The 21,375-nt window shown below is 32.6% G+C and overlaps 1 protein-coding gene across 2 annotated transcripts; it reads right to left on the bottom strand.

Annotated features, from left to right (window-relative positions):
• Nucleotides 1–5,268: 5,268 nt before the first annotated feature.
• LOC127726197 (uncharacterized) lies at nucleotides 5,269–19,943 on the bottom strand. Of its 2 annotated transcripts, XM_052233480.1 has the most exons (11): nucleotides 19,831–19,937; nucleotides 16,415–16,493; nucleotides 15,824–16,087; nucleotides 15,168–15,323; nucleotides 14,251–14,449; nucleotides 12,293–13,586; nucleotides 11,683–11,901; nucleotides 11,344–11,439; nucleotides 8,985–10,758; nucleotides 8,088–8,600; nucleotides 5,269–7,410 (listed from the first exon to the last, which is right to left on the bottom strand). In XM_052233480.1, the coding sequence occupies exons 1-9, from the start codon at nucleotides 19,846–19,848 to the stop codon at nucleotides 9,148–9,150; spliced, it is 3,936 nt and encodes a 1,311-aa protein (XP_052089440.1). In that variant the 5' UTR covers nucleotides 19,849–19,937; the 3' UTR covers nucleotides 5,269–7,410; nucleotides 8,088–8,600; nucleotides 8,985–9,147. The 2 variants fall into 2 exon arrangements, with proteins under 2 accessions (XP_052089440.1, XP_052089439.1); XM_052233479.1 differs by having other exon boundaries at nucleotides 8,088–10,758; nucleotides 19,831–19,943.
• Nucleotides 19,944–21,375: the final 1,432 nt, after the last annotated feature.

A 21,375-nucleotide genomic window follows, 5' to 3' on the forward strand; every position in this document is an offset into this window, starting at 1 on the left:
GCTTTATATTTTAGAAGGTTGAATACCTGGATGCTTCATACTTTGTATATAGACGCCTTTATGTTACTAAGGTTCTGTCTGTCACATGTCCATTGTCCTTGACCTCATTTTCATGGTTCAGTGACTACTTGAAAAAAAAGTTCATTTTTTTTATGTTCATTTCTCTCTTATTATAAGTAATAGGATAACTATATTTGGTATGTGCGTACCTTGCAAGGTCCTTATGCCCGTCATACAGTTTTCACTTGACCTCGACCTCATTTCATTGATCAGTGAACAAGGTTAAGTTTTGGTGGTCAAGTCCATATCTCGGATATTATAAGCAAAAGGTCTACTATATTTGATGTATGGAAGGACTGTAAGGTGTACATGTCCAACTGGCGGGTGTCATCTGACCTTGACCTCATTTTCATGGTTCAGTGGTTATAGTTAAGTTTTTGTGTTTTGGTCTGTTTTTCTTATACTGTATGCAATAGGTCTACTATATTTGGTGTATGGAATGATTGTGAGGTGTACATGTTCAGTACATGTCTTGCAGTGTCGCCTGACCTTGAGGGTTGGGGTCAAGCTAACATGCTTAACCCTGCCACATTCTGTATCTATGTGTCTGTCCCAAGTCAGAAGCCTGTAAATCAGTGGTTGTCGTTTGTTGCTGTGTTACATATTTGTTTTTCCCTCCTTTTTTTGTACATTAATAAGGCCATTACTTTACTCATTTGAATTGTTTTATATTTGTGATTTCAGGGCCTTTTATAGCTGACTATGCTGTTTGAGCTTTGCTGTACGGTGACCTATAACTGTTAATTTCTGTGTCATTTGGTCTTTTGTTGAGATTTGTCTCATTGGCAATCATACCACATCTTCTTTGTTATATATGATACATCAAACATACTGTGGATTGAGGAACAATTGACAGTGTAGATACTTCAATATTATTTTCCATAAGACCATGGATTGATTTGACCACCCACAACATGTTGTGGTCTTATCTCTACATTATTATCCACGGGACCATGGAGTGATTTGACCAATCACAACATTTTGTGGTCTTATCTCTATATTATTATCTACGAGACCATGGATTGATTTGACCAATCACAACATGTCATGGTCTCATCTCTACATTATTTTCCATAAGACCATGGATTGATTTGACCAATCTCAACATGTTGTGGTCTTATCTCTACATTGTAATCCATTTCTTATAAAAAAAATCATTGACACAATAGAATATAGATGGACACGCTGCTATTTCTTATGAAAGCCGTAAAAACGGGGGAATGCAGACGGACACAGCGCTATTTCGTATAAAAAATCATTAATACAAGGGAATATAGACGGACACACTGCTGTTTCTAATGAAAGCCGTAGAAACGGGGGAATACAGAGGGACACAGCGCTATTTCATATAAAAATCATTAATACAAGGGAATATCTATAGACGGACACACTGCTATTTCTAATGAAAGCCGAAGAAACGGGGGAATACAGAGGGACACAGCGCTATTTCATATAAAAATCATTGATACAAGGGAATATAGACGGACACACTGCTATTTCTTATAAAAAAATCATTGATACAGGGAATATAGACCAACACGCTGCTATTTCTTATGAAAGCCGTAGAAACGGGAAAATACAGACGGACACAGCGCTATTTCGTATAAAAATCGTTGATACAAGGGAATATAGACGGACACACTGCTGTTTCTAATGAAAGCCGTAGAAACGGGGGAATACAGAGGGACACAGCGCTATTTCATATAAAAATCATTAATACAAGGGAATATCTATAGACGGACACACTGCTATTTCTAATGAAAGCCGAAGAAACGGGGGAATACAGAGGGACACAGCGCTATTTCATATAAAAATCATTGATACAAGGGAATATAGACGGACACACTGCTATTTCTTATAAAAAAATCATTGATACAGGGAATATAGACCAACACGCTGCTATTTCTTATGAAAGCCGTAGAAACGGGGAAATACAGACGGACACAGCGCTATTTCGTATAAAAATCGTTGATACAAGGGAATATAGACGGACACACTGCTATTTCTTATGAATGCTTAAAAACGGGGGAATACAGAGGGACACAGCGCTATTTCATATAAACATCATTGATAAAAGGGAATATAGACGGACACACTGCTATTTCTTATAAAAAAAAACATTGATACAGGGAATATAGACCGACACGCTGCTATTTCTTATGAAAGCCATAGAAACGGAGGAATAAAGACGGACACAGCGCTATTTCATATAAAAATCATTGATACAAGGGAATATAGACGGACACACCGCTATTTCTTATAAAAAAAAATCATTGATACAGGGAATATAGACCGACACACCGCTATTTCTTATGAAAGCTTAAAAACGGGGGAATACAGGGGACACAGCGCTATTTCATATAAAAATCATTGATACAAGGGAATATAGACGGACACACTGCTATTTCTTATAAAAAATCGTTGATACAATAAAATATAGACGGACACACTGCTATTTCTTATGAAAGCCGTAGAAACGGGGGAATGCAGACGGACACAGCGCTATTTCGTATAAAAAATCATTAATACAAGGGAATATAGACGGACACACTTCTATTTCTTATAAAAATGATTGATACAATGGAATATAGACGGACACACTGCTATTTCTTATGAAAGCTTAAAAAACGGGGGAATACAGAGGGACACAGCGCTATTTCATATACAAATCATTGATATATACAGGGGAATATAGACGGACACACTGCTATTTCTTATAAAATATCATAGATACAGGGAATATAGACCGACACGCTGCTATTAGAAACGGGGGAATGCAGATGGACACAGCACTATTTCGTATTAAAAAATCGTTGATACAAGAGAATATAGACGGGCACACTGCTATTTCTTATTACAAATCATTGATACAGGGAATATAGACTGACACGCTGATATTTTCTATAAAATAAATCATTGATCTCTGTCTCTCACACATAGAGAGCATAGCTAAAAAGGCTAATTCAACCAGGGCCTTCATCCAAAGAAATCTCCAGCACTGTCCCCAACAAACAAAAGCTGCATGCTACACAACGCTAGTTAGACCATTGCTTGAGTATGCATGCTCAGTCTGGGACCCGTTCACCAACCTTAACATACAGAAACTAGAAAGTGTACAAAGAAGATCAGCCCGGTTTTTATTGAACAACTACCAACAAACCAGCGGTGTAAAATCAATGCTAAACACTTTACAGTGGCAACCACTGGCCGAGAGAAGGGCCAACTGCAAAGCAGTAATGATGTACAGAATAGTACATGGCCTCGTAGCAATACCAACGCTAGAGCTACATAATGCATCATCCGTAGCTAGAGGACACACAACACAATTTCTCTTACCGTATGCCAAAACTTCAACATACAGGCATTCCTTCTTTCCAGACAGCATACGGATATGGGACAGCCTCCCACAACCTTTGGTGGACAGTACCTCACTAGATGTTTTCAAGCAGGGGTTACTGAGCTGCAGTATCCCTTAATCGCACCATCAGACTGTTTTTAACTTGCACTGGTAAATATTTTCTTGCACCTTTGTTGTCACACCCAGCATGCGCAATAGTGCGACAATACTGCTGATGAAACCGTAGAAACAGTGGAGTCGTGAACGAAGGACACAGCATTAAGTTTTTCTTATATAAATCATTGAAACAGGAGAATAAAGACAGACATAGTGCTATTTGTTAGAAACATATAACAATATATACATATGTCTCTTGTGCAAATGAAAACAGACTGACCCCACACTTTTTCTTTGAGAAAATCATTGAAAAGAGGGGAGTGCAGATGGACACACAGTATTTCTTTCTGAAGTATCATTTAAACAGGGGAATACAGACGGACACACTACAATTTATTATAAAAGTCGTTGGTACAAAGGAATTCAGGCTGACACACTTGTAAAAATCCTAAATATAGGCTGATTCAAAGTTACTTCTTATATTTCCTTGACCAACCATTGGATATTGGGGATACGGACAGGGAGTTCAGCCACATTTCGATTTGTGTATATAAATTAATATTTCTGTCTAGTTGTTAAACAGAGCTAGGTGTCACAAAAAAGGCTTATAGGGTCTTTGCATCGGAAATAAACACATTTATTCTAAAAACCAGTTGTTGGCATGATGGGAGTCGTGTTCTTCTCATATATTGTATGACAGTATGATACTAAACCCCTAACGGACGGTGCTTGATTGTCATATGATGAAGACATAATCTTTCAGTCAGTTTAACCGAGGTCTGGAGCTGGCATGTCAATAACTGCTAGTGGTCCTTAGTTAATTTATGTATCATTAGCATTTTGCTTAGTTTCTTTTGTTGCCTATTCTGACACATTCCCCATTTCCATTCTCAATTATATTATGATTTTAACTGATCTTAAGTACAATCGTATTTAATAAATTGCGATGAATCTAAGTCATTTTATTTTTTGGGAAACTTTGTCCTTGATGTTTCTCAATACTAGTATTTGACAAATTGTTTCTTTCAGATATCAGAACTCTGCAATGCCACAAATGGCTGTGTGTTGAAGACCGTACTTTGACCTATAATGGTTTACTTTTACAAACTGTGACTTGGATGGAGAGTTGTCTCATTGGCACTCATACCACATCTTCTTATATCTATATATGTATATATACAACTTTCTTATTGTATCTAATATGCTTTTAGGAAGTTAATTATAACTATTCTGTTTCCCTGAATTTGAGATTCATCTTTCTCATTCTTCAAATTGTATTTAGATTCATCCAACTGCAGTGAAGCCTTTATCAAAGAAGTGTGGTTGGGTAAATTTAAGAATTTTACCATGTCTACTATTTCCAAACATACTTTGGCTTCAAATACCATAATAGTATGTTTGCTGTTTTTTTTTTAAATCAAACTACCTGAATTCGAAGAATGTTACACATACATTATGCACCTTCATTTAACTTTAAAAGGGCATAAAAACAGATGTAAACAATTCAAAGACCACCTTGGCCATGTTTACCTTTTCTAATAAATATTTCCATTTGTTTGTTAATTTAAACTAGATATTAGCAAGATACAGAAGTACTTTGTAAAGTCTTAAAGGAGAATATACCATCATGTACATCAGGACCAATGCAGCTTCTATTTAATACTTATTCTTCAAGATGACTTGTTCCTATATTAATTGTTCCTCATACAGTGACTCTATACTGTTTAAATTTTTTAAGATGATAAAAAGACAGAAACAATTTATCTTTTAATAATCAATAATGGCTTTATTAAGAATTGAATAGTTATTCATACAAAGCATATAATCAGATAACATTATTTGGTAAATATCACTTTGATCTTGAAAATAAAGTATAATCATAAATCATACATCCTCAAGGGAACAACAATCTTACTATATATATATATATATATCAATCACCTCCCTTTGTCATGTAAAACTATATACAATACAAAGGGTTTCCAGACTGTGATACCTTTGACTCATCAACAATTAAACAATGAATTCTTTGCAAGGAAATTAATTTAAAAAAAATATATATTGAGAATAAATATATGTAACAAGAAACTTTTATCAAGATAAAGTGGTCTCCATTTCTTAATGAATAATTTGCAAGTGCGACATCAGCCTTAACTGATTTCATGACTAAAATAGTTTTACTGACACATTACAGGTTGATCACAAATAAGTCCGTTTCTTTTTTGAAAAGAGGCTGATCTCACAAAGTGGTTCTATTTCTCTTACTATACTTGACACCTACAAAATTTGAATATTGCAGGCAATGACCACATAGCAATTTTAAATGTGTTGCTTGAAAGACGGGATGTACTCACTATTTAAGCATCTGATATCACTAAAGTACTTTATAAGAACTTTTATAGTTCAAAGCTAGTGTTTAGAAATCTCTTAATATAACCTCTGATGGTTGGTTTTAATTGCACTCATTTGTGTATACATATGCGAGTTTAAATTTCCCTTTCGTAACAGATAACCAGATATATTTGGAAATGATTCAGGAATATACACATCTTAAGAAGGGACCAAAGAAACATCACTGTCCAAAAAGGAAAATTAGGAATCAATGAAAACAGATTGTAGAAAGTAAAAAGTTCCCAGTTTGTAATCAATAAGTAGTTACACAATGAAGTAAAAAGATTTACACGAAAAAAAAAAAATAATTCTAGAATATGCACTACAATAGTTAAATAAGTTAAAAGTTAAATATTTAGGAAGATGGATAAAGATAACTGTTATAGTAGTTGGTGCAAGTTTTCATTGAATCGAATAAAAGTCATTTGCATACCAGACGAAAGTAATAATGTCTCTTGGGTGTCATAATTTACGTTCTACCAAGGCCCTGGTGGCATGTCATGAAATCTGCTATGTAGCCAGTGTGACAGACATAATTTAAATGAATAGTTTTAGTTTGCACAAATAGGAATAATGAAATATTAAAAAGAATGCATATCCTTGAGACTGATAACTGTTACAGTTTTCACATAATTCTTGGTTTCAACGAATAAAAATTTGTTGTATGTCTGTCTTTCCTATTGTTGAATGCAGGGTACCTAATTACAACTATATCAGAAACATGTATCCATATTGCAATTGTTTTGAATCTCAATTGTATATTTTCAGATTATAAAGTGTGGAATAGTATAAAACAATATTAAAGCTAGGTTAATCTTTGACCAAAGTTTTGGTTCCAAACATACATGATTGCTACTTAAGATACCTAACATATGTCACAGAAAAGGGGAAACATTTTGTATCAGACATTTAAATCAAAGTTTACGCAAAACAGAACAAAACTTTTCATACATGAATACACGATACAACAAATTAGTTAGAACATACAGTTAGCTAGTTACCAAAAAATATTAATAATGGAAATGAGAAAATCAAATATTTAAATTAAATTATAAAAACTAACAATAGTTAAAAGTTAACATTAATATAATTAAAACTACCAATTAAGTAGTTTGAGTTTAGAATGGACTTTTAAAAAAATTACAATAAAATACATTAACAATGAACAAGTTTAAACAATCGAATTTACAACTATCAAAATATGTACAATATAATTTTGCAACAAATTGATAAAAATGGCCTATAACAGAAGTGTGAGGGTAGGAAGGAATGGCTTATTTTGAGACATTTTATAAGGTAATCAAGATTTTTTCCTACACAAATAAATCTCTTACATTGGAATAATTTTAGAATATACTATAATATATAATATACTATAAACTGCATGTAGCTAATCAATTACAAAAGAACAATAACAGTAAGTAAAAAGATTACAAAAATTGTAAATGAATTCCATCTGGTTTTACACCACTGTCCTTCACTTTCTTCTTTTGGTCTGTACTTTTCTGAAAAGAAATAAGAACATCAATTTTTTATCTTATTATATGCCTATGCAGTAGAGACTTTGCTCATTGTTGTACAGTGACCTATAGTTGTTAATTTCTGTGTCCTTTGGTCTCTTGTGGAGAGTTGTCTCATTGGCAATCATACAACATCTTCTTTTTTTTATATATGATCATTAACAAAACAAAAACAAACTATTAAGCAGTTGTATATTGAACAATCACAATGATTTGTTAAACAACAGAAACAAAAGAAAATGTTTAAAACTTCTTTTTTGAAAATCAATGTCCATGAATTCTATTGTGTGTTCATTAGTGAATTGCCAATTAACTGAATATTCTATTAATGTGCTATGAAAATATTTTTAACCAAAATCAACATATAAACAATAACATTAACAAATCAAAGCCAATCCGGTCTAAAACAGAATCCGGAGTAAAAGGAAAAGTAATCGAGACAAAATTGCAACCTCTAAAAGTTGAGAACGTATAAAATTAAATAAAATGCTTAAATTTCAAAATCTGAAGAACTTCAAGCCCCAAATCATAACGGATATATATAAATTAATTTTGATATTAGTACTCTGAAATCATAGATACAATTACTTAAAAACAGAATACAGTTGTAATTTAGCTCTCATAATTTTTTTGGTTACTAGCTTGCATATAAGACTACTTACCTTAAACACAGAAGGCACTGTGGTTACTTTTCTTTTCATATTAGATGTCCCTGAAAATATAGAACAACAAAAGAGCAGAAAAACATATAAAATAAAAAGTTTTTCTCTGAAGCTACCTCTACGATTGAAAGCAATAATGAATCTCAAAAATATAATTTGGCTTCAATATGCTTGAAGATAAGTTGTCTTGGCTCTGTTTTATTGTCGCCGCTTTTTTAAATGACAACCTGATCATTAAAAATTGTCCTTTAGAACGAACTAGACATTGCATTGTTTTCCTTATAAAAATGTGCGAAGCAAATACCAATCTTAATCCTTTTGTTTTGCCTGAGACTGGTATTTAAATAAATAACCTCATAAAATTTTGCAATTTTGCCACCTCATTGACTCAACATAAAGACTATGGCTTAAAAAATATAAATGTCAAGAAGACTTACCGCTAGCATCGTGAACTTTTCTTGACTTGCCAACTTATACAATGAAGGTACCCATTATCAGTCTCTTGAAATAACACTATTAGATAAAGCACCTTCATTACCAGCTAATCAGATCATTATCAGAGTATGAAGCAAAATTAGTTTGTACAGTTATTTTGATTATCTAAGTGACAATATTGATAAAAAAAAATTAACAGGGTTAAACAAATGACTGAAGAAATATGATTCATATGATCATACAGTTAAAATTGAAATATACAAGTATGAAACAACACCAGAAAGTAATTCTAAATGAATTTTTGTCTGAATTTGTATCTTAATATCAACACAAAAGATTAACCAGAAAAGTCAGTATACTGATGAAATTAATTATATTGTATCCAAAACCAATCATCAGTTCTGATTATTTTTTTTTGGTTTAATAGTTATTGAAAGATAAAAAAACTAAAATAAATCTTACTTTAAGATAATTTACAGACTTGTACAGCCCCATTACACTGCAATTGCAGAAGTCTTTTGCTTTTATTCACAAAATAACTGTACAAACTTGTTCATTTCAAAAGTCTAGTAAATAGTTCTGGCAATGAACGGTGATAATATAGAACACGCAACCAAATATTTTTCTAGGCAAGATATGCAGCTGCAATACCACATCTTTTTTCAAAAGCTTCCCGTTTCCTCTCACACCAGTGGTAAATCATAAACTGTAAATAAAAACAGAATTTCTCTAATGTCATGGATCTAGCAGAATATTTAATTTTCTGTATAAAAGAATTGAACTGTTCACATATTTCAGTATTAAGTCCTTGTAAAGGAGCAAGTCTCTGTGATTTGTAACAATAAGGACACTTGTGAGAATATCCATGAAACAGATCATGCCAGAATCGAGTATTTTCCCAGAATCCAGGTTCTCTATTCAAACAATACTCTTCTAACTGACATGAAAAATCATAAAAAACTTCTTCTGGTGCCTCTTCCAGATAACAGTAGGCAGATGAGAAGGGATCTTTCCTTCCCTCGGAGCCAGGAATAATGTGAAATCCATAGCAATGACCATAATGTTTAGGGTCAAACCATAAAAACAAATATGTTGTGCCTTTCCGGGAAACCTCAGGATAAATCTTATTGCACTGTTCATTGGCTCTGGCAGGAAGATCGTCATAATTTTTCGAATGGGCTTTGTCATTCATTGTATACTTTGGCAAGTCTCGTTGTTTCTCTCCAGATGGGGTGAAGTAGTATGCCACACCATTTTTTGTTGGATTATAAGAACCATGCTGTGGATTTGCTGGAGCTGCTGGCTTATTTAGCTGTTTAATTTCATCAACCCTAGACGTCAGATACTGAAAAAAACTAATAACATCTGTTAGATTATTTCTGTTAGATTGAGCAGCATTCAGAACATCTCTGATTTCTGGTGAAAATTCAGAAACCAAGTTCAGTCTGCTGCAGTCACCATTCTTAATTTCATTTAGAATGGACATAAATAATTCAGTGTATCTGAAAGGAATAAAAGCAGAAAGTGAATGATTTGATGATAAACCTTTAAATATAATGGATAACTTTTTCATCAGAACATCAGGGTACTCATTGCAATAAAATCTTCGGATAATATCTTTGCACTTTTCATCTACAGTGTTTATTAAATTCTCTGTTCGATCAGTTTCTGTCTGAAAATTTAAGATGTCATTTGCTCCTGTTAATCCTAATCGTTTTCGTGCAAGGTATGCTAGATGATCTCTACATTTTCGTATGTTGTCATTTTCATTTGGTAAATCAGCATGGAAACGCAGAAATGCTCTATCATTTCTCCTGTGACAAGGATCAATCAATTCAGCGGTTGGTTCAGGTGTTTCAATTGGTTTAACATTTGATTGACGAAAACTAATACCAATTTTTGTACCATCACAAGCCAGGAATTTCGGATTACTTTTACATATGTAACACTGCTTTCGGAAGTCAATTTTAAATTTGCTACTCCATGCAAACCACCAAGAAATAAAAGTTTGAACAGACATAAATTTAGCAGAAGAATAAATTCTGGAATATTTGTTAGACATAATTTTACAAAAAGCACTAAATGTGACATGTGTGTTAAGAGCATGATCAATAAAATCCCATCCGATTTCATCTCCAGCAGCAGTTTCTTTTGACAAAAAATGGAGGCTGTTGATTGCACCACTATACTTCACCAAGCATCCTGGACATCCAGCAAGGCATTCACGATCTCTGACCTTTAACAAGTAAAAAGGATTCATGGTAATTTTTTTGAAGTTTTTGAAGTTCATTCAAATATTTAACCTTTTTATCTTTTCAGTTTAACCATTTTGGTCTTAAATCTTAACACAAAATTGGACAATACACATTTACCTCATTTTGCATATATTCTGCAAGTTCTGTGAGTGTAAAAAATACATTTTGTTTACTTATCAATTGTTTAATTGTCTGTAAAAATATTTGACAGTCTACTGATGGATTTGATTAAACTGCCATTGTTCAGAGTACAAAGCCAATAAGGAGAATATTTGAACAAGTAAGATTTAAGAGCAACTCAAAGTTAACTTTTTTTTCAACCTATAATGTCAGACAAATTGAGTTATGTGTACTTAATACAGCAATTGAAACATAGATATGTAAAATTATGACTTAAAATAAACCTTACACTTTATCTTAACTTTGGTGGATAATCTCATTGGCAATCATATCACATCTCCTTATTTTTATACTGTGAAAATATACAGAGCAGTTCTTTAACATGTTTAACACTAAACTGACTTATTTTCTTGTGTTTCTACAACAGTTCAAAAAGTTCCACTTACAACATATCTTGCAGGTCCATTTGTCAGGTACACTGTTGGTCTATACCTTACTTCTGACAATTTTCCCTCTGGGAACATCTCGCTGTAGTAACCAGTCTGTAATAAATGTATATTTTAGTGTAATACAATATTCTGATATAAAAAATAATCTATTTCCGAAATACAAACAGAAGATGTAAAGCTTTCAGTAAACCATAAAATTTTATGGTATCTATTTATGAAATAAACACAAAACAGACCAAGAAATATGTCTCCTTTTAATCCAGTCACACCAAAGACAAGTATAGTTGTTTTCAAATATTTCGAATTACAAGAAAGGAAATTGAGTTGTATACATACCCCACATGGACAATTATCCAATGGTAGAGGAGGACACAAAACCAGTGTTTGCCCAGTAAAACATCCTGAACTATCTCTGTGAATATCTTTAGCTCCATCAAATATAGCATGTCTCAACTGTATGGCCTCTCTAAAGCTAGAATCATTGTCCTGTTTCGGTGGGTGTTGACTTAAGCTTGGAAAATCCCATAACCCTGTGTTTTCTTTGAAAACGCCATCCTAAAAAATACCATCATACATTTAAATAATGAATTCTTACACATTTTTTACCATGATACCAAAATTTTAAACATATAAATGATGCTGCAACACTGATCTTTTGCAGTAATAAGCTACAGAATTGGGATGACCTAATACCGGCTTTAAATGTTTTTTTGTGTCGCCTTGATTACCAGCATTCAGATCAAGGCTTGTGGTACAAGTTTGAAAGACAATTGTCTATTGCATTATCTTGTTGTGGAGGGTGAAATGTATCTTTAAAAGTTTTGGACTTCAATTCACATTAAATTTTGTTTATATATGTATTAGAAAAAGTAAGACCTCGTAATTGATTAATTTTTAACCAGGATGAAATCCAACTATGTATCTTGTAGGCCTTCTTTAAATATACCTGTGAAATTCTATCTGTTTGCACAGGTTCATTGAGTTCTGCATCATCATCATCATCCGGGTTCGGTTGGTTGTTAAACTGATCATCGTCTTCGTCATCATTGTATTCCTCCATGTTATCCAGATTAACTAACCATAAATTTCTGTTCTTCTTCATGGCATCAAGATGAGGACATATATTGGTAGTTTCTTCCAGATATATTATTTTTCTTTGAGAACATCCATATATTGTTTGGCATTCCCCAGATTGACATATTAAACGGTTTTTGGATAGGTGAACAAAATTACAGGATTCAGTATCATTTTCGTCTCTTACGGTAAATTTCTTGGTTTTCAATGTTGATGGCAAAATACAAACAGGTTTGTCCAGCAGTTCTAAAGATTTAATAACAATTTCTTGACTTTTAGTTGGTTGTGGAATGGATTCTGGAGTAAAAACATTAACAAAAATTGGTTCAATCACTTCCTTAAAAAGACGAATATGGCAGCATCGAATATTAACATCATAGATTTCAGCATCAAGATTGTCATTTAAAGTTGCAAGTTGAAGAAGGGTGGCATATAGTTTACAAGTACAATTATAATGTAGTTCATTTCCTTCCAAAGTTCTAGTCATATGAACATAAGAAAAGTCATATATAGTTCCAGTATTCATGTTGATATCATTCATGCATAATATGTCAATGTGGGGTTTGTGAAGTCTCCATTGAAGGGTTCCTGTTTCTATTTGAGCAGTTTTATACTGTTGGTACAATGAATTTTCTGTGGATCTGTTTTCTTCAATAAAATCTGGATTTAAGATGGTCAAATTTCTAAGAATGTCTTCCTCTGTAAGAGCTTTGCGTCGGGTTCTAGCAGATCTTTGTTCTTCAGGTTGGCTAACATCGGTGTAATTTGAGGTTTGGTTTACCGTACTCTGGATTGCAGATGTTTCTGTTGCTGGGTTCTTGTACCTTTTAACTAGCTGATAGATGGTCCCAAAATCTTTGTCTCTGCAGTGGAGTAATATTAAATTCCTTAAAGATGCTGGTTTCTTCTTCCCTACTTCATCTCTAACAGACAGCATCCTAGCATATCCCACATGGGCCTGATCTACTTCATCCCAGTAATGGTTGTTGGGGATAGCCGATATTATCATGCACTTCTCATGCCAAGTGAAATGTGAACTTCTTGGAGTATCTAATAGAGATGAAAATTCAGGTAGATGTTGGGGTACACCATTCACTCTATACTGCTGAAAGGAGTTTTCCCATGTATGTGAGGCCGATCTAAATGCACCTGTAGCCTCATGGTACCTAAAAAGAAAAGCGATTATTTTAATATTTTTTATTTCATTATTAACATTCTTTAATGTCTTAAAGAACTGTACATATTGTGATGTACAATCTCATATGTCCTGTTTAATCAAATTTATCATGCATATTTCTCTGAATGTTGTGCAAATGTTGTTTTTCTTTGTTTGTTGTTGAACTGATAGAAATAATTAACTTGTAACCAATTCTATTTCACAAAGTACTTCTTGTTCAATTAGTAGAAGTATATTTTCCATATTCGTATCCAATTTTCTCTTTATATTTTTCAGCATGATTGAAAATACAAGTACAAATTGTCACATTTAAAAGAATACTAGTTAAAATTGGAACATCCAAAAGATGCTTTCCAAATACAGCACTATCTTAATACGACACCAAATGTCTCTAGTGGTAAGCATAAAAGGATTATAATAGTACTTTTAGTAAATTGTTGTTTTACTTTCTCATCGACATTTAACTCTACACATATTCAAGCAGACAATTTTTGCTTAATATCTATTACTACAAACTTTTAATACATTTATCTTACTAGAAAAAAAATAATTGTGAGCTGCAAACTTTTCAGTAGAACTCACACTCAGTTTTAGTAAGATATATGTACTTTCTAAAAAGGTGTATTGGTCTTATACAATATTCTTTTTCTAACCTTGCTAATAACTGATTTGTTTCTTTGTGGGAATTCTTTTTAATTACATGCAAAACAGTTCCAAGAAACTGGAGGTTTTCTGATGTTGGACTTAATGTTTGTGCCTTGGCCAAAAGATTTCTGTGTGCATTCACAACACTTCCTTTATTTTTTGTCATCAAATAATTAAATCTTCGCCCAATATCTGCAGAGGGTTGACCTGAAATATATAATATTGAATTCAATATAGGTGGTAGTTTAAAAATTCAATCTCTAATCCTAAAAGTTGATTTCAAATCTTGAATGACTCCATTTTAGCATAGATCTACAATAAGAATAGATATTATCTTGTAGGTCACATATATAGGATATGAAAAAGACATTGCAATTAACATAAAATGAGTACTGGTAACTCTTTTTAATATTCAATATTTGACCAATTGAACGTAAATAAGATGTAGTCACATTGTATACCACACAAGAGTATTCTCAAGGTTTCTGGAAATCTAAGTATTCAACGATATTCTTTTCTTAAACTTCTGTAAAAGACTTCTATGCCAATGTTCTTTCAAACTTCAATATAAAAACTGCGGGGGCATGGACCTTGTTTTTTTGTTTAAGTATATTGAAATTAACAAAATATTAGTTTTATAGGGGAAACTGAATTTTTCCTTAATGAGGAAACACTAAGCGATAGAATTTGATAAAATTCAACGAGAAAATTGATTTGCATTAATACATCTAAACTATCAGATAAAAATAGAGGGTTTTTGATAGTTTAATCTTTAATTTAAAGATATTTTTGTTGTATATTTAATGATAGTTGGTTAAATAAAATTAAAACAAAGAAATATTTCTATAAAATGCCAAGAAGGGATGCTTAGAAAACGACACACGATCTCCCTGGATATTTTTTTTTCAAGTGCTTTTAAACTTACTTATAGCCTTATGACTTCTTTTTCTGTCCAATCTTTTAGCATATCTTTGATGGTACTGCGTTATGTCTTCTGGGGTTGAAACTTGGCACCAAATGAACTTTCCCATTGAAATATTGTCAAAATTCTCTTCCATGTAAGATTTTACATATCTTATACCTGTAATATATTAATAACAATTAAAATTAATTTCAAATCTAAAATGATCTCCTTATTTTATGTGAAAAGAATGCAGATTGAAATGAACTGCTTAAAAATACTAATGTTAATGCTTTATACCATCCTTTTACACAATTTTAATCGATAACTATTACAGATGATTGCATGATTTTTTACTCTGTATATTACTAATGTGATAACTTTGAAATCAAAAGTTACGACACAAAAACTGCTAAGACATGTATTGCATTCTAATTACTACTTGACATACAACATTAAGGGACTCCTCTGTTATTGGGAAAAATATTGCTTAAAATAATTGGATATACTGTATATATGATTACTGCCTTTTGCCTAAAATGTTTCTTTTAGTAAGAATGTACCTTACAATTTAGAAACATGCAAACAGAACTTGAATTATAATAGACCACTACAGTTTGAGAAACCAACAAATATTGATTAGTTATAGAACAGTGAAGCTTATTCTTAACAAAATTTACCTTCAGCTAAAAAATAACCTTCCAAAACACCACTTTCAAAAAATCTACAGTAGCAGTTGTTCTCAATTTTGAACAATGAACAGTAAAAGGTCCCGTCAGATAAGGCTGGCAAAGCTATATCAAGAAGTGACTTCTCTAACTGCAATAAAAATGGTGTTTCTGGTGAAGCAAAGCCAGCTTCCTTCAGGGCAGATGAACAATGTTCCTCTTGGTGAATGACATCTGTACACTGACTTAAATTTTTGAATAGATTGGATTTCCATTCTGAAAAAAATTAAGAGTGTTGTATATGGCATATTACATGTATAGCTGGTAAAATAAAAGACAGGTTATTCCAATAAACTATCTTAAATTATATAACATGTGTGCATGGACTGCAAGAAACAATTGGAATGATGGCAAATAATTAATTAACTTTTGGAATTACTACTATGGTGCAAAAAAGATGCAGTGATTTTATTATCAATAGAGTTATTTATTTACATAATTTACTTAAAGTGCACAAGGATGAAGTATTAACTTCTTTGTTCATTCATTCACAGTATGGTACATGCATGACATGTATATGTACTAAAGCATAATTAGTCTTACCCCTATCATCAAACTGTTGTACAGTTGCTGCAGCTGGACACTGAAGTTCTGGTCTGGATGATGTTGCTCCAAAAACAGTCTAAAATATATAAAAAAAAAACCAATTCTATACAATTCCCTTTTAAAATATAGTTGTTCCATTAAAACAATTTACACACGATGTTTTTCATTTTATAATATGCATATAAATATATTCAATATGAATATATAAAACGTCTAAATATTAGTCAACATTCTTTCTTACCAGGGCGCTGAATCGTTACGAGTAAAGATAAATGTACACAATACTTAATTATATAAACGCCTAAAAAGTGTACAAAATATTTCATCAAAACACTGGACAGATATGACGCAAAATCTGTTAAAACCAAGTTCATTTATTGACAAATTACAAATGGTGCAGGTCCTCAAGTTCCTGGTTTCACTGGAAATCACAAAAGTTCACGTAAATTTTGAAGTAATAGAAAATATCTGACGCCACAATGTTAAAGTGATTCCTGTATGGCTTCAATAGTGGCGAATATTCTCGGATCAACCTACACAGATTTTCAAATAGTGATTAGGTGTATAAAATCTAGATGAAGCCAAGCCGCAAAAAGTTTAGAATAGGACAACTGTCCAATTCTAACATGTCTAACGTCACAGTACCCAAATTGCACCTCCTTCAGCAAAAATAGCGGTGGAAATCTAACAAGATTTCTTTGAAACAAAACAATTTGTATTTTTATGATTTGACATTATACATGTACACGTCCAAGACTACACGAATGAATTTTATTTTTACAGGACATTCGGTCTGGTAAACAACCTAGCTTTACCAGACCGAATGAAATTTTACCAGACCAATTTCTTTTTTACATCTCATTGTATATTATCCTACGAAATACAACAAACTTTTGACTTGTTGATCCCTACTCCTCTCCAAAATGCACAAAAACAAAATCATGTGACAAGAGTGTATATTTTAATGAAAGTTGTGCACAATTGCTTGAAAGCATTTCAGTGATAAAGAAAAGTTATGTGACATTTCATTGGATTTTGACATGCAAATTATTTGTGAACTAAAAATAATTAAGTTTCTGTAAAAAATATTTCCTGTATCTTCTTTCTTTTTCATATATCTTTTGGTTTTCAATTCTAGTGTTTATATTTCATAGCTATATTTTGTGAACCTGCTTGGATTTTTTTTTTTTATTTATTTATTATATTTGGTTGGCAAACCAGGAATTGGCCTTATCCGTTCCCGGAATCTGATCCGGTATTGTTTATATTTCCTGTTGATGGCAGCCATTGTTGTTTTTGAGAGTCAAATATGTTTTTACTCAGATTTACACATTACTTGTTGGAGATTTTCGGCATAAAGCTAACGGTTGAACAAAATAAACATCGCTGTCATGAATAACAAGCATTCTGAAAGTATTGCATGGCATTACATAGTCCCCTACTGGTTAAAATTTAATTGTACTGGAACAAAATGCTAACTTGATCTATAACTTGTCATGGTGTTAACTATACAACAAATATCAAGTCAATATCTTCAAGCATGACGAAAAAAAGTGCAGAAAACTGATAATTTAAGTGAATTTTCTAAGTCCAAGGACCATAACTCTGCAAAAAATGATCAAACCGAAACAAAATTCAAACTTGGTCTGTAACTTGTCATGATAAAACAATGTACCAATTATTAAATCCATATCTTCAAGAATGATGAAAAAAAAAAGCAGAAAACTGAATATTTGAGTGAATTTTCCAAGTCCAAGGACCATAACTCTGCACAAAATTATCAGAGCGGAACAAAATTCAAACTTGATCTGTAAATTGTCATGATAAAACAATTTACCAAATATCAAATCAATATCTTCAAGCATGAAGAAAAAAAGTGTGGAAAACTGATTTGCCAGACTGACAGAAGGACAGACAGACGGACAGACAGACGGAGTGCAAACCTAAAGTCCCCTTGGACTTCATCGGTAGGGGACTAATAAAGATGAACAAGAATTTTGAGATCATTTGAGAATTTTGCTCCCAAAATTGGGAAAAATGTAGGGTTTTTAGAAAAATCCATGAAAAATACAACACCAGACATTCGGACTGGAATTCATCAAAATTTTACCAGACCGATCCATTATTCACCGGATTTGTCCGACAAATTTCATGTTGTCTGACTTCTTTCTACCTAGGTAAATATATTAAATATACACAAAACTTTCACAGTATGTATCAACAGATGAAGCATTCACTGGAAAAGTAAAATCTACAGAAACGTCGCTATGCTATGTTCACAAAAAGTCATCTTTTAAAAATGAACAAATAAAGTATTTTCCAAGCATCTTATTTCAAAGTTAAATGGTGTAACTATAAAGTAAATAAGGATAAGTCTACAAAATAAACACATAATGGAAACTTTCGTCTAGACCATAACAAATGTAGATGAAAAAACTGTCAAATAAGGTGCAATTGTACCCTCACGTAATATTCTGGCCATATGTATAAGGGAGCAACCATTTAACTTCAAGGGGGGGGGGGGTTATGTTTTTTTTTCTTAGCAATTTTTTATCACGCAAAACACAACAAATTTATTATGTTGTTTGACGCGATCAATTAGATTTATTTTTTTTTGTCATTTGCTTAACTAGAATATTTTTTCATCAAGTTGGGGATCAGAATATTTTAGAAAAAAAAAAATAACATAACCCCCCACCCCATGAAGCAGAGTTCTCGAAAAGTGGTGGTCCTCAGGATTTGACCACCAAAATTTGCAAAGGACTGGCACAATTTCAGTATTTTGCAATAGAAATGATAGTGAAAACCAACATTTTTTCCTCAAGGACCACCAGGGGAAAAAAGAATACACCTTATCGCTATTCCCGGCTGCTTGAACTTTTGACGTCAACAACAATCACTTTTCCATTGTGGCGTCAGATATTTTGTTTTATGACGTCAAAATTTTACGAGAACCTGTGTGATATCCAGTAATGGCGGACAAATAGCGATAAGGTGTATTCAAGAACTCTGTTGAAGTTAAATGGTCGTTCCCTAACAGAGTACAGGCAGATTTGGTACGAAAGAAAAATCTAACCTGCTATTTATATAATGTCTTTTTTTTTAATGAAAATAGAAAATTTTAATGGCAATTTGATTCTAAAAGCCCAATCCCCCCCTTTTTCCACCAATGACCTTGTGTATATAAGTCACCGACACCGCAATAACTAATTGATGGATGAAAATATTGAGCTTTCAAAGCTCTATTAATCAACCTATGACATTTAAACTACAAATATTGGCTGCTGTTTAGTTCTGCAGAATATTGACACAATCCTATATAATTTTCACAGCCCGGCGATCAAACTGAAAATGAGATGCACGTGCTATAGATATTTAAAAACAGAATGGAATCTTCAATTTGAACCACTTACTCTTGAATCGGAAGTCATGTCTTATGTGTTTCGACTGAAAACAATGAAAATTGAGGCGAACAAAAATTGTGGTTTGGATCTAAATAAATTCAGCAAGATGGCGAATGTTGTGGGTCGAATGTTGTGGGTCAGCATCTAGCATCCTATAGTCACATGAAACCATTGACCAATCGCACCGCAAGCACCCGAATTTTTTTGTAATATATTATCTGATTGGTGCGCACGTTTTGGTAGAGGAATGCACTGTTAGGATAATATGGTTGAAAAAAAAACTTTTTGTCTTTAAAAACACAAAGTCAAATAGAGGTACGCAACGACGACTTCTGAACGAAATTAACGGCATATATTTTATAATATTTGATAAGTAGTTTATTTTGTATATTTGTAAGCCGGTAAAGCTTTGATACAGCCAAAATATCGTCACTTGATATTATCTAAATAGTGATTAATTTCATCTTTAAATTACAATATATTGCAAGACGCCGTACAGACAAAAGTTGTTATTTTGCAATTCGCCGTACAACGTCCCGCAATTCGCCGTACAATAAACAAACAATGTTTTGGTCCATATTCTTTAAAAACATCTTTATGACAACAGATTTCAGTCAATATGATGTCACACTATCATAATCTAAAAACGTGTCTGGAAAAATAATGAAAAACAGTTGAATATCTTGCCAATTGGGCGACAGAGGACAATCGACCTCGAAATTTTCAGGTACTAAGTTGCAAGCTTTGGAGTATAACACAAAATATTGTCTTAATTTTGTACTTATCGGCCTAATAATTTAAAGAATTATATATCAGAAAATCATTTCTTAAGCGGTACCCTCGTCAAATCAGTAGAAATGCTTTAAATTGAATGAATTCTTACCTTGTTTACTTTTTTTCCATTTCTCTCCGCTTCGTTAGTACCCAATTTCCGGTGGCGATGATACACAGTGATACTGTGTCAAATAAAAGATACACACACGTATTCCTCATTATTAACTTAAACACAAATAAGACTTATAAGTCCATCTTTTTTAAGATGCCATAATAAAAACAAATGTCTTGCTTTAGGAACGGACAAATCATATTTTAAAAAAACTCTTAATTCGACAAAAATGTTGAAACTGTGAAACTGACATGATGTTTGATTTTTTTTATTGACCAAATGTTTTTTATTATGTTAGGTTGACGTTTTATTTTCAACTGAGACCATATGCAATCCCATCAGAAATAATTATGGTTCTCTTTTCACCGACATGTCCCTTTTTTTAACCAAGCTAATGTTTAAAGCTATTGATTTAAACTTACATTGGAAAATTCCATTATTGTATGACAAATATTCTACAAATCATGATTTTGCATGGACAAGACTTTTGTGCGAGTGTGTGGCTAGTTAAATCATATTCAGTATAAAAGTTATCCCAAGCAATGGAGTATAACATATATGGCAATCTATGGACTTCTTCCATCTGGCAGTAAATGGGTATTCTTTATAGCTTGCTGTTCGGTGTAAGCCAAGGCTCCGTGTTGAATGCCGTACTTTGACCTATAATT

This window comes from Mytilus californianus, unplaced genomic scaffold (genome assembly GCF_021869535.1).
Source record: "Mytilus californianus isolate M0D057914Y unplaced genomic scaffold, xbMytCali1.0.p SCAF_17, whole genome shotgun sequence".
In the NCBI taxonomy this organism is placed as follows: domain Eukaryota; kingdom Metazoa; phylum Mollusca; class Bivalvia; order Mytilida; family Mytilidae; genus Mytilus; species Mytilus californianus.

Bases quoted from the DNA above. Each gene is read 5' to 3' on its own strand.
- LOC127726197 (XM_052233479.1), bottom strand. The intron at 16,088-16,414 runs GTAAGACTAATT...AATTTTTTTCAG, and splicing joins ACAACAGTTTGATGATAGGG to AATGGAAATCCAATCTATTC. The intron at 13,587-14,250 runs GTTAGAAAAAGA...TTTTCTTTTTAG, and splicing joins ACAAATCAGTTATTAGCAAG to GTACCATGAGGCTACAGGTG.